Here is a 14,462-nt window from a genome sequence, read left to right as displayed (position 1 = left end):
CATTTGAGGTTATTGCAATTATAAGCTATTACTTTGAAATACATGTATTGGAAAAGATAAGGTCGAAGTAGATGGTTTGGTTTTCTACGTAAGCTTTCAATGAACAATGGCACTTTTGTGTGTACCTCACGTGTACTTATTTTGCTCACATTTCTCAAGTTTCAATCTGGTAGACTCTCTAGCATAATTTTTATTTACAGAGTGAAGGAAAACAAAAGACAAGAATACTTCTTGCTTTCTCAGTGTAAGTCACTCATTGTCCCAAACCAGATGAACCAACCTGCAAGAGAATATTCTGTTCAGGTTTGAAGAGGCAATTACAGCTATCAAAAGCTGATTAAGCATTAACAAAAACTCTAACTAAAGTGCTTAGGCCAGTAACTCTTCTTATTCAGATTTGAACTTGCTCAACAGGTCTGTCTTATATTTTATAATACTAAACCTACATACTTAAGACAAGACCTGCACCTACATGTTGCACTACCATATTTTAACACATTTAAGAATAAGTTTACTTATTGCTCTTTTCTTAAATCACTGTTTCTATATAACCTGACCCATGTTAAACCGTACGAGCATGATCAGAGATCCTAGAATTTTCAGCAAGAAGTCTAACCCTGAAGCCCTTAGCTCCTAGATATTTTGCTTAACACCCAGTGCTCAACAAATGCCTGCAAACATGCATCAGAAACAAATAATTAAAGGAACACCACACCCATCATCATCACAAAAACACATCCAGCTCCATATCTTCTATTTACGCTCAAGAGGAAATAAAACACAACCAATATTTCTCTAGACTGGGATTTAACTGATTAACAGAAATTTTAAAATATTCTTAATATTCTCGCTATAACAATAACATAATAGTTTTCCTAATTTAATCCTCGGTAGATATGTGAAAAAACCTGTCCTTAAGCTAGTCCTCTGCAGTTGAAAAGCATTTTTCACATCCTGGACTTCCCTCAAGTCCACAGGTGCAGTTCACCAGAGAAGGCGCCGACTCTTGCTCACGGCTCCTGAAAATCTGCAGCTCGTACAGAGCGTGACGGTCCCGCCTGGCCCCTGCTCAACAGGGCTCTGTGACAGCGTCTGCTTCAAACTGCACTTGAGGATGTTTGACACTGTCTTCGAACAGGTCTTCTTGTTTTTAGCTTGTCTTTGAGGTATCGCTGATCACACATAAAGGCAAGTGCAGCCAGACCTAAATAGGATTTCCCCGCAGCTCCAGATCCCAGAGATGCTTTCACTACTCATCCATCCCCCATCAGGCTACTTTATGCCACTTGGTGAACCTTATTTCCACCACATTTTTAAATTTATCCTTAAACTACTCACCACACCACCCAGTGTAGCAGAGGGAGAACATACAGTACTTTTAACAAAGCTGCAGTAGAAGAAAAAGAGACTATGATAACACCACCTTATTTCCAGAGAAGAAAACTATTTGCGACACTCACAAATCACCATCAGATAATTATCAATTCCATAGATGAAGTTTATTAAAGCTTCTCAATGAAATTCGTTCCATTTACTTTCTTCAAATTAAAGACCCACAGAATAACTAAAATGAAAAACCTACAGAAGAATTAAAAAGCCACAGAAGAACAGAACACTCCACTTTCATGTTCAGTCCTCCAGAAGATAAAATGCTCAGCCATTCACCTGCGTTACTCAAATCACGCCTAAGCACGACCCTTAGGTCACGTAGGTTTGGTTCATCACGGCCCGAGTACATGGAGGAGGGTATGAAAACATAATGGCACCGAGCCCGGGGTAAAAAAAAAGGATCCATGCCACGCACAGAGCCCACACCTGCTCGCAAATTTAATTCCAGCTCCTGAAAATGAGAGATTCTGAAGTTATAATCCCATTTACTAGGAACACATCACTTCCAAAAATAAGTAATACATGTTAGAGCCATCGGCATCTTCTGCATGACCTCAGCATGCAGTTTCATGAAGTAATTAAAACTGTGACAGCACTCCAGCTGAAAACTGTAAATTCTTAATGAATAACTCTAATGAACATTCTGCATTACTCAGTGTTCTGTCACAGTAATTTATGCCGGATGACCCCAACATCCATCAATAGATGTTTACAGCACAGTGAGGAATGGCAGCAGCCTCCTTCCCCTCACATCGATATTATACCTACACCCTGCACGAGCTTGGAACTGACCCAGTTTCTCCTTGCTCACAAGTGTCATTCACTGCAATTCATTGTCTGCTCTTTGTCTGGAGGGCACACTCAATGCCAATAAGGATAAAAAAAAAGCGAAGGCAGTGCAAGAGAGCCAGCATTCAGCTAGAGCAACAACATCAGAGCTGCTTGAATGGGAACCCTGGCTATTATTTCCTAAGACTTAGAAAATACAGACTGCATGCTCTATGAATGTGGACACTTATTCCTAAGACTTAAACAGAATCTTTCCCAGTTCCCCAGTACTGCTACAACCAAACACAAACCAAGCCTTGCTACTTGAACTAAGCCAAAAAAATAGTGTGAATTAGGTGATGCGGTCTTCCAGACTGAGAAACAGCCGTTTTCATTGTAGTGAGGATACCAGCTAAGCAACAGGCTTGCATTTTTTTCCTCCTTGAGAAACTGCTATATTATGATAGTAAGTAAATAGGCAGAAGGGAAAAGCAAAATACAGTACTGGCACAAAGAGCACTCAGCACAAACAAAACCGAAGCCATGGGTACTCAAGAACCCTTTAATACAGCTCAAAATTAAAGTCTGCAGTTTCTCTATACTAACAACCTTGTTCAGGACTTCAGATGTTTTGTACAGCCTTAGGTGGGACTTAAGTGTTTTAGTACAGCAGTGACAAGTGATCTAAACCTGTGCAGCACCAGATTTTTGACCCTTTCCCTAAAGAAGGCCTGATCAGTAAGTGAATCAGCAGAAGTGCCAATCACACCTCACAAGCAAGTTCACTAAACAATTTCAAGCAAGCTTGAGAAAGAAGTCAAGACCAGAAAAATGCAGAGTGAGTTTTGGAAAGCCTAGAGCCAGCACAAGGGAAGGAAACGATGACAGCCTTGAGCTTCAGAGGGCAGGAAACCCCCATGTGGTTTGCACTGCTCAGCAGCTGCCTGCACATCTGTACGGTGCTGCAGTGGGGGGGCTGCCCAACTGGCAGGAGGGATGGGGGGAGCTGGGGTAACCAGACCCTTCCACCAAACCCTACGGGATTCCCATTTCTTCATGCCAGAGGATGTATGGTGGACTGACAGAGGGGACATGGGTTTGCCATGGCCTTATTAAATCAGTGGTGTCAGGCAAGGGTAGGTCCTACATATAGGGACATAGGTCCATTGGATTCCAGGTTTTTTTAAACCCCATTACTTATAATACGTGCTCATGGATGCTAAGAAAACAGCACTATTCCTCACACACTATTGAAATATGGTCTTGTACACAACATATTAATTCTCCAAACAAATGCAGCAACAGAAAAAAGGTCCATTAAGAACAGCATCAGTAGCGAAGTACTCAGCAAGTTGTGGATTCTGTCCAGAAAAAAGCACCATCACAAACAGTACTTTCTCCCCTACAATCCATACACCGAGGCTGGGACAGACAGATCATCCCACATACACCACAAATACCTAAATTCACAGGACTACCTCAGCGTAGCTACTTTCAAGTTTCATCCTAAATCCTCACCTCAAACCTTCACCTTCTCCTAAACACAGCTTTTATGGCAAGATCCTCATGCTCCATTCCATCTAAATCCTCGAAAACATCATATTAATGGACACATACTCTTCTTGCTCATTTGCAATTCTTCACAGAGCAGGGCCACTCTGACCACGGAAAAGCATCAGGTTCTCAGCTCTGCCTGCACAAGTGGGGCTGCCTGCACCTCCTTCCTCCCAGAAGGTGCCTGCACTGGGCTTTCACCAGGTATCATCTCCAGCACATGTCAGAGTCACCTCTGGGATGTTCAGAACGACACAGTGGTGCCTGCAACCCTAGCAGGACCAGTCTGGCAATCAGAAGTATATGAACACCAGGAATATTTCCTTTTTCAGTTTTTGACAGTCTTATGTGCAAGCTGCTTGTTGGAAAGCCTCTGAAAAGTGACCTAGAGAAACTACCAATAAACGTGATCCAGGCAGTACTCCTCTGTCTTAAGCAATTACCTTCTAATTGCCTACCCAAAAAAATCTAAGCATGTGAGATTAGTTCATCTCCTCTTTCAAGTGTATTCTAAGAATTAGAAAAGTACACATCCTATCAAGCCAGCTCAGATCAATATTTCTTTCTATAAGAAACAGTTTTCACTCAAGAAGTATCACCATGGAAAGAAGCTGTATTCCTTTTGACCAAATAAACTGTATGTGTTTAAAAAAAAAAGCTAAAAGAAACCAATAGTCTATAACAGAGTTTTCCACAGCAGAAAGAAAAATTTAAATCCAAAGTTTTACACTACCTGTATTAGTATTTTCTTTAGATCACGTCTCAACAAGAAGCGTATTCAGAGGAAACATGATAACAGCAATTTGAGGACTGTCAGAGCAATGGAGGCTAATGTATAGCCACCGTCAAATTGAAAGTAGGAACTGCTAGATTTCAACAGTATTAGTTAGCAAGCCCTTCTACTTTCAACAATACAACATGTTGCTACTTTGGAGGAAAACAAAAAAGGTTGCGGGGTTTTGGTGGAGGTGGTTTTTTTTTGGGTACAGGATTCAATACTATTTAAGTATATCCTCAAACTTCCAGCACATGAGCAATCCAAACAAATCTGATTAAAATACACAATTTCAGGCCAAGTATGTATTTAGAATACACAAGGAACTGCAATAGTCTATAATGCCAAGAAAACAGGTGACAAAATCCTACCTATGAAATCAGGAATTTTTAACTACTCCACTCTCCAAAAACTAACATAATTTCTTAATTTCAAAACCAAAGGAACATGGAATAAGCTTTCTACATGGCCCTAGGGAGGGTCATGGTCTTAAACAAGAATCTAACAATTCAGGAGGACAGGAAACCTGCACATGAGCACTGCTGAAACGCAGGTCACACTTAAAAAAAAGCTTTTCCTCTTGCTTCATTTTTTTCTTCACACCTTGTACAAGACTTGATGAGCAAGCACCTAGAACACTCAAAAGCAAAAACTCGATATACAGAAATATTCTGACCCCAAGTACGTAAAACCTATTTTATCCTTTGCACGGTAGCTGGTGCAGTGGCTGTCGTGTACCAGACCAAATGGTTCATGCTTTGAATAGCATCCCCTGCTCAGCTGGAGCTGAACACGGCAGGAATGCAGCGATGCCACCACCACTGCATCCATTCACGCTGTACGAGACACCGTCCTTCCTTCTCCCACAGTAAAACCAATAACTGAACAGAAATTTCATATATCGACCCCCTACATTTCATATTTCTATCAGAAGCCAGCAAATACAAGTCCAACCAATTTATAAGAAGTCTCATTCCCCACACCTTCTAACTATCCCAGTACCACCAGCATTCTTCAGCTCTTCCAGCAGCTTATGCTGTGCACCTGTGTCAGGTACTACACCATGAAACTGGATCTGGGTCAATTTTAGCTGTCACATCAATAAAAAAATTACATTCAACTCCATTGTTGCTCAGAAAGACACAGATGAGCACTCATACTACTGCTTCCTTTGACCATTTCTCTGCAGTCTGCTTACTACCAGAACCAGGGGGGGACAGCGCTTCTGATTAAGTTTTTGCACTCGGATCTCGCTCCTGCAAGATCCCTGATTTTGCATAAAGATCTTTCCAAGATCTCACTCATAAAGAACATTTGTGTTATTTTATTTTAATCAATAAGGACTAATTCAAGCATGACAAACAATTTCACAAATTCCATAGAAACACAAATGCAGTTTTGACCATCCCTAGATTAAAAGAAGTTGTAACATGTTTTAGAGGTTTAGCATATACAATGCAGAATGCTGCTTGGGCACAAACTCAAACCAAGCAGGTGTGAGAAGCAGGATTGTTTTCTTTTAGAGTGTATAAAATAGAACATACTACTTTTAAGTTAGAAGAAAGGTTCATATGGAAATCGCTTAGGAAATATTAGCACAGACAAAACATACAGACACCAAAGGACAACACTAACTCAGTTTTATGTAAAATCAATCTCACTCGTGCAAAGGCAACGCCTGACACCCCCCATATCATCCCAGAGCCCGAGGGGCAGAGCTGGGCTGGGGGAGCCCTCGTCGGGCTGGAGCGGAGCCCCCACATGGATCCAAGGGCTGCGCTCACACACTTCAAACCTCAGCTGCCCACTTTGCAATGCAGATTGGAGTGTCAAAATACAAACTTCAGCATTTCAAAGCGACACCTGAAGCTCCCTCAGGAAAACACAGAAACAGCCAGCCCAGAACACGCAGCATTGTTCTGCCAGGAATGACATTTAATCCCATTTTCCTACTAGCTCTGGTTCCCAAATAATTTCCCTGGGTACCCCAAGTAACTGGTCTCATATTGGAAAAGTACGAGGAAGCACAGCAGAGGAGGCACACGAAAGACAAAAACACACAATAAAAAGTTACACAAATGAAAACATGACCAAAAAAACCCAGTAAGTTAAAGGACAATAGAGAAGGGAATGTCTCAAGAGTATTCACCAAAAGCCAATTCTACATTTCCAGCCACTAAGCGGGCTGGCAATTGCCAAGTTCTAATCAATAAACAGAACAGAAGCTAAATTGTTAGATCAACCAATTATAATTTTAATTAACTAGGAAGTTGAATGTTATTTTGTTTAGCTATAGTTAATCAGGCAACTATCAATTTTCATTAAACTTACTATTGTATTTCTAAATAATCTAAACGGTAGGCATCAAACACTGGTAACAGCTTCCTCAGGAGTCAAATATAGCAAATACCATTAAAATGCTGTTCATCAAACCCAGAATTAGCAGGCTGACCCTTTAGTACAAAATCAAAAAGTTTCTCAGGAAACCAGAAGATGCCAATGCATTTCGTAGTTTGGGGAACGAGGACTAAAGGTTAATCTCAAACTCATGTTTTTAAGCAACTCAGTTGCTACAGCTCATCAATGACTTCACCAAACAACCTGTGATTTTTCCTCAATGTGTTCTCTACAAAACCACGGTGCGGAGTGCAACGCCAAAGTGCGAGCCTGCCATGCAAGGACATGAATGGTACATAAACCCTTCCACGGGGTAGAAAGTCAGGAAGGGACGGGCACTGCCAGGCACCTGCCACACTGACCGCTGCTGAAAAAACAGGGGGTCTTGGCACCCAAACAGTCTTGGGACACCAGCAAACTGTTCTTTGTAACTGCAGCACAACAAGCACACATGCACGGTGCTGTATTTAGACAGGGAGAATAAGCTGCAACTGCAGAACGAGCAGCAGACCGGCAGCTAGACTTAGCAAAGGAATCTGGTGTTCGGAGTCTGTGACAGGAAATCATTAAAAATGTGCTATACAAATATCTTCAAGAATTGCCTGGGTTTACCAGATTTTGTTTTGGGACATGAAGACGGATGACCCAATCTCTTAGTGCACTTTCTAGCCATAACTTTCTATCAGTCTACACAGAACAAAAGATTAGCAAGTCTCCTCCCGTCACAGGTTAGCCCTTGAGATCACACAGGCAAAGATCAGCAGTCTCTCATCAAGCTGCCATTAGCCACAATCTGTTTCTTTTCTATCTCAAAGACTTCCTTGTTCAGGCTACCAGTGCAAAACCCCCTCACAGCTTATTTCATTTTAAAAAACAAACTCAAGCAGATGCTTTAACCCATGAAGGGCAGGAGTGACGATGCCACTGAGCTGTTCCCAGGTCCTGCTCTGACCACACTTCAGGTAGCCAAAGTTCGGTGTGGGACACACAGGCTCTGTACGGTGCAATGCATGTGAGCACAACACCAAGTTCTGCTCATCACATAACAAGTTATTTATATGCACCTCATACAATGAAACAAGACCTTATAAAAGTTGCAAGAAATCACCACATAAAAACGCAGAGACTCAGGCATTACTTAAGGACAGACTGTAGAGGTAGCTACTACTCTTGCATTACAATTTAACATCAAAACCTGCCCTAACAAAGCTAATTCCAGGGGACAGAATATTTCATTGAAGTCTTGGCTGGTTTTCTGACATTCACGGGGGGGTTTACGTCTTTTATACTTGGTATCTAAAGTTATTTTCTCTTCAAGCTGGCTGTGCCTCTCCCCCTGACTCCTGAGAGCAGCAGCACTTCCACAGCCGCCTCCTCCTGCTGCAGAGCCTGCAGCAGCGCTCCCTTCTCCATCGCTTCTGCTGCTCTGGCCTCACCTTCCTCTACAACAAAATCACCATGGGGATATAGAAGCCGCATGTTTGCAAACCCTCCAACTCTCCTTCTGGTTTATGACTTACCAGAACAAAGCGTGCAAACAGTTCTCTGCCTACTGACTCTTTTCTTCTCCTTTGTGGCCATAGCTAGTAAGCAAACTCACTCACACCTCAGAAATTTTGCCTCATAATTAATACCAAGAATTACCAGTCTTAAAGTATCAGACCTGCTAATAAGGTCTGATACCTTCTGCCATGTCTCTCTGCTATGCTGAGAGCAGCTGTGAGAAAGACTTCAAGTCCATCAGTCTCGCTCTGCATCTCGTAACAACGGCAAACAGCAGAGCACGGGAACACCAGGAAAAGGGCTCAATAATATAACAATAGTAAGAAAAAAAAAACACTAAAACCAGTAGATTAAGAAGGGGATGAGGAGAGAATATAAGACTAGAAGACATGCCAGCCCTCCTTTCAGCAAAACTAACTGAGGAGTTGTGATAAAAAAATCCTTTTGCCTCTCACACCCTGAAGCCCTCGCTTGGGAATTCAGCTGAACACAGAGCCAGTGCAGTTAGCAACAACACGCAACCAGAGAAATATTACTCGCCACAGCTCTCACTAAGGTAGAAACAGTGAACAAAGACCAAAGTAAGGGCTTCTATTTGCTTACCAATGGAATTCCTTTAGAGCAGAGCAACGCTGGGTCCAGGTCACATTTTACGACTGATATATTTGGGCTTCCTACTGAATTAACTGATAACATTAAAGTAGCCAAAACCAGACACATTCAGTCACAGCAGACAAGGGGATCACCTTGAAACGATGTAGATTGTGGGTTTGTTTAGACTTCAACTCTGAACAGCTCTGCCTTGCATTTAAGACCTACAGCTTTTGAGTAAGTGACAAGAACGAGCTGGCAATTTAAACACACTTGGCAGTTGTGTCAGGATACCAACACCCCACCAGTAAGACCATAACCACCAGCTGCACACAGGCAAGCACCAAAGCGCACAAAGAGTTCAAACTTTAGTTAAAGTTATGGGGCTTTTTAATTGGCAAGTCTTTCTAAGTATTGCCAATTAGGCAAGTTGTGCAAAAATTTTAAAACCAGAACTTGGGTAATGAAATTACTTCCTCCAGCTCGCTTTGAAGTGGAGGAAAAAAACACTGCAAGAACAAGAACTCAATTGGCTTTTAGCTGACTGGCAAGCGCTCTAATAAGAAAGCCTGATGATCTACATTCACAAGGCTCTGTACTAAACCACTATTACAAAATCCAATATAAAGCCTGACCATGTTTAAGTGTTTTCCATTAGCAAGCAGCAGTTTCTTGTTAGAGAAATATGAAAACATGTTATTGTCTTTAGCGATGATGATCTTAATTAATCCTCTAAACATCATCCTGAAACATGTCGTCCCGATCGTTCCAGACTGTTTAAGTTCCGAATGTTACATAAAGACACCAAAACCTTTGCTTTTCAATTGTGCAACGGGATGTTAACAGAAACAGGAACTTCTTACATACTCTCAAACTGAGCTGCAAAACTGAATTCATAACAATTTACATCTCTGATGCTTTTTAGACAACCAACAGAAATGCACTACTGTTCAGAAACTCAGTCTAAATCCAAGCCAGCACCAGCACAGGTTACTGTGACTCAGTTAACACACACACAACCACGGGATATTTCAAAAAGATGGACCCAATTTCAAAGTATTTTGATTTCAAATTGGGGTCCATCTTGCTGAAACATCCTGTATTTGTTCACATAAGAAAACAGCCAGCTAGTCCAATAACCTTTAGTAGTTGTTCTGAGTTGTCCCAGAAAACATATCATTAAGTCAAACCCTACTGAGGTAAATATTCCCAGAAACAAGCATCTGAATACGAGTAAATGTTGAAAGGAAATATTAAGTTAGTCCTTCACTGCACATGTATATAGTTGGAAAAGTTCACATTAGCAGCTTCCAAACACATAGTGAGTAAAACAACTTGAGGAGAAATGCCCTATTTAAAAAACAAACAAACAAACAAAAAAAACCCCACATTTTTTCCCCACAATGCATTATAAAGCAGGCAAGTAGTCAAAACAAGCCACTTATGGTCAAAACAGTTAGAAAGGGAAAAAGGGAAACACTGGGACAAAAAAAAAAATCTAAGTGGAGATTCTCAAGGGCACAAAATTACCACTAAAAGTCCACAGGCTCAGAAAAATCTGGCTGCCTATGGTAGCTTCAGGAAACCAAGTCTACACAGGTAGGGCTGATGTCATGTTATGCTGGATGTACCTGGTGCTGTTGGTGATGGCAGTGACGTAAAACACACGTAACCAAGGTGGAAATATCAGGAAAAGGAAATTCTAGTTAACTTATCTCCTAATTTACTTAAACCCATCTCATTCCAAATGCAGCAAAAATAGGTCCACATAAAATCACTGCCTTTCAGATTGCCTGAAAAGATACTAGAGTTGAGGAGGCTTAAAAGAAGGTTTCATTTATCTGAAGAGCACAGCAAGAACATGGATAGAAAGCTAGTGTCAAATTAACATGGAAGTACAAAGAGATGCCTGATTCGCTGGGACTGAATTGTGAAGAGACCACACATTCATCTCTGAGTACATAAAACCTCCCATCGCTCTGCAGCACTCATTTGATAGCTCCAAGTACAGATTTTAGCTCAGCAAGCTGCAGGCGCCCTTTCTAAACCAGGAAGACAGTTGCTACAATACACAGGTTTAAAGAAGCAAAAAGAAAAACAAACACCACTAGGAAAATAAATTCTGAGTCCAAATACTCTTCTCTTTCTCAGGAAATCCCCCCAAAAATACAAGGGAAACTTCTTCACCATTAACTAAAATGATGAATTTGGTTCTGTACATCCCCTGCACTTTCATGAGCCAGATTTTCCCTATTTGCACCTTTTGTTTTAGGATCAACCCATACACTGTTCAATCTACTAAACAAGTGATCTATTTGAGACAACAGATTGCAGATATTAAATGAAGTAAACCGAAAAGCAAACGACATTGGCAAAAAGACATGAGGCTACACTGAAGCCACAGATTGAGGAAGGAGCTGAACCACCATGGACAGCTCAGCCACCACATCATCCCCAGCCTCCCAGGGACCAGGACAGACCAGCAACCTCCCAACAGAACTCAGACATTCCTCATACAGCGAGGAATTCCAGCTGCAACACTACAACCAGTTGGACTACCTCACATTGAGGTTCAGGAATACATATGGTCCAAGAAAAACTCCAGGAACGCATATGGAGTTGCCATAGAGGAACCCTCAAAGCCAGTGATGTGTAAGCTGAGCAGATGAGTTAGGGCTCATTCTCAAAAAATGATGCTTCTGCCAACGTCGCTACAGCACCACAAATCTCTCATGTAGATACATTAGAGCACCAGTGAAAAAAAATAATTTGCCTTAAAAAAGCAAATCTCAGTGAAAAACTTGTCTTCATCCATCAAGCATCAGCTGCTGACAGAGATCTGATATCAAACTGGAGTGACAAATGTTCTGACAAACCATGGAAAATGCCATTTTCTAATTTCTAGGAGGCTACAATGCTCAACACCAACAGAGTTCAGGGTCAAACGCACCCACCTGTAGAAGTACACAGACAGCTATGAATCTCTGCTGAACCTTCTCAACCAGCAGCTCCGTTGTCTGGAGCACTTAGTGCCAGCTTTGAAGGAAATTGCTTGAAATCAATTTTACATAGTATTTTCTCCCACATAAAAGCCTCTAGCTGTAACACTACTAGGTTAGCAACTCCAAGGTCTTAGGGGCTTTTTTGGCTACTTCAGAGTGTATCATAAGCACCACATATACACTGCACTGCCAAAAAAACAAGCTACAACAAAGCAAGGCACACACAGAGCAGTTTCAACATCTAAGTTAGTTATTTCAATAACACTGCCTACACTGACCCAATTGTGCTTCAGCTGTACTGGGAACTTGCTTAAACACGGTTTGCTAACACTGTTTTATTAGTCTGGGTCATAAAAAGTTATTTTGAAAGACAAAGAACAAGGGGATTTCAAAGCACACCATCATTCTTGCTCTCCTGTTTACAAAGGAGAGAGCATCACCCAGGAGCAATCACTGTGTGATGGGAGGACAGTTTCCAAACCTGCAAAGCTGCTCCAGGCAGCCTCATGCCTGGGCTACTGATGCTGGTTGGCAAGAGCAGCCTGGGATACGTGAGGGCTCTGCCAAGCTCCAGGGGAGTTCAGCACCCAGAAAGAAACTCTGGCTGAGCAACGTTGCTAGAAAAACAGAAGTTTTCAAACAGCAAATATCAACTAGTTCTCCAAAGTCAATCATGTTAACGTTTCAAAGCGCCGTGCCTAGCAGCCACCACACAAACTCCATCACTAAATTATTTCCCTAAAAGAAGCTAAAACAGAACTCGGGAGGTGGCATGTGAACTGAGATGCAACAGGGTTGTTTTTCTCCTTCTAGCATGATCCTATGGCACTTTGAAAGGGAGGTTTTTGTTGGCATCCAAGGCCTGCAACATAACAGCGGGTAAGAAGCACCTGAAAACTCAGTCATGCTGCCACATTTCCACTGCTAATTACCTGTGGGGTTATGCAGTTTTCTACCTAAACTTTCGAAGTGCAAATTAATATTTTTACCCAAACTCGCATCCTCTCAAGACCCCACCAGCCGGCACATGGGACCGACGTTTCACCGCACGGCAAAGCCGGGTCCCATCTCTTTTTAAAAGTATGAAGAAGCGGCAGAGACGCCGCCGGCAGAGCCCAACGCACCCGCCAAGCCCGGACCGGCTCCGGGCCACGGCCACCCCCGAGCGGGACCGTCCTGCCGCCCGGGCCCGGCGGGACGGAACCGGCCCCGGCCGCTCCGCACCCGCCGCTCGTCGGGGCCGCCCCGGCCGGCTCTGCCGCCGGCTCTGCCGCGGGCTCTGCCGCGGGCTCTGCCGCCGGCTCTGCCGCCCCGGGGCGGCCCCGGTGCCCCCGCACGCAGGAGGGAGAACCGGGAGGACCCGCAGCCCCGGCCCCGCGGCCCCTACCTGGCCGCAGCGGCTCGGTGATGCTCAGCACCAGGAGGAAGAGGAGGAGGAAGGTGCCGCTGTCCGCCTTGGGCACCATTTATCCTCCGTTCATCCTCCCCCGGCGCAGCGCCACAAACCCGCGGGGAGGGACGCGAGGAGCGGCGGGAGGAGGGGCCGCCGCCGGGCCCGCGGGGGGGCCCCCGTCCGCACCGAGCTCTTCCTCTCCGCCGTCGCCCCCCGGGCGGGAGCCAGCGGCCCTGGCTGCGGCGGCTGCGGCGGGAGCAGCGCGGGGTCGGGCGGCGCCGCGCTGGGGCCCTCGCCTGGCTCCGGCAACGCACAAGATGGCGGCCGCGCCTCCCCACCGCCTTCCCTTGCGCCGCCACGCCCCCCTCCCCGCCGCGCGCCGTGCGGCCAATCGGCGGCGCCGGGGCGGGGCCGAGCACCCGTGTCTGCACACGCCCCGCCCGCCCGCGGCGGCAGCGGGGCTGGGGCGCCGGGCACGGGAGCGGCGGCCGCGGCGGGACGGGGCGGTCACCGGCGGTCACCGGCGGTCACCGGCGTCAGCCCACGGGGCGGCATCACCAACCACCTCCGTCCATCCAGAACGGCCTCCATGGCTGCCCTCTGTCCCCACCGGGACAGGTGTTCCGGTCCCCTCTGTCTGCCGGGGCGGCCATTGCCGGCCACAACCGTCCCCCCAGGGTGGCCTCCACCAGTCCCCTCTGTCCCTCCAGGACAGCCTGTCCCTGTCCCCAGCTGGGGTGGCCTCTCCCGCCCAGCTCCATCCCCACCAGCCGGCCTTTCCCCGTCCCCTTCCCGCAGCCCAAAACAGCCTCTGCTGTCCCCAGCACGGCCCTTCCCGGTCCCCTCGATCCCTCTGTGACAGCCTTTTCCTGCACTCTGGGTACTTCCCAGCACGAAGCACTGGGATTCCTAGCCCCAGCAGGCTCCCAGGTTCCTGCATCATTAATCTGTCCCCCCTGCCTGCTGCGGGCTGGGGTGGTCCCTGTCTTCACATCTCTGCAGGGTGACACCAACAACCAGCACCCAGCTCCGGGATGTCCCCGCATGGCAGCAGTACCAGAGCCGGCCAGCGATCCCGTACCTCCTGGAA

At 45.0% G+C, this 14,462-nt stretch overlaps 1 protein-coding gene across 5 annotated transcripts in view; it reads right to left on the bottom strand.

Annotated features, from left to right (window-relative positions):
* DGCR2 (DiGeorge syndrome critical region gene 2) overlaps positions 1 to 13,713 on the bottom strand; it is a 42,775-nt gene extending 29,062 nt beyond the window's left edge. For all 5 annotated transcript variants that reach the window (XR_013922957.1, XR_013922958.1, XR_013922959.1 and 2 more), the window contains exon 1: positions 13,367 to 13,713. Coding sequence is in view for 2 of the 5 variants with exons in the window: in XM_080355131.1 (XP_080211257.1) it covers positions 13,367 to 13,445 (79 nt within the window). In the remaining 3 variants the exon portion in view is untranslated. The remainder of the gene's footprint in view (positions 1 to 13,366) is intronic.
* Between the last annotated feature and the right edge of the window lie 749 nt (positions 13,714 to 14,462).

Source organism: Nesoenas mayeri (assembly GCF_963082525.1).
Source record: "Nesoenas mayeri genome assembly, chromosome: 17".
Taxonomy (NCBI): domain Eukaryota; kingdom Metazoa; phylum Chordata; class Aves; order Columbiformes; family Columbidae; genus Nesoenas; species Nesoenas mayeri.
This window is presented reverse-complemented; position numbering and strand designations above follow the sequence as displayed.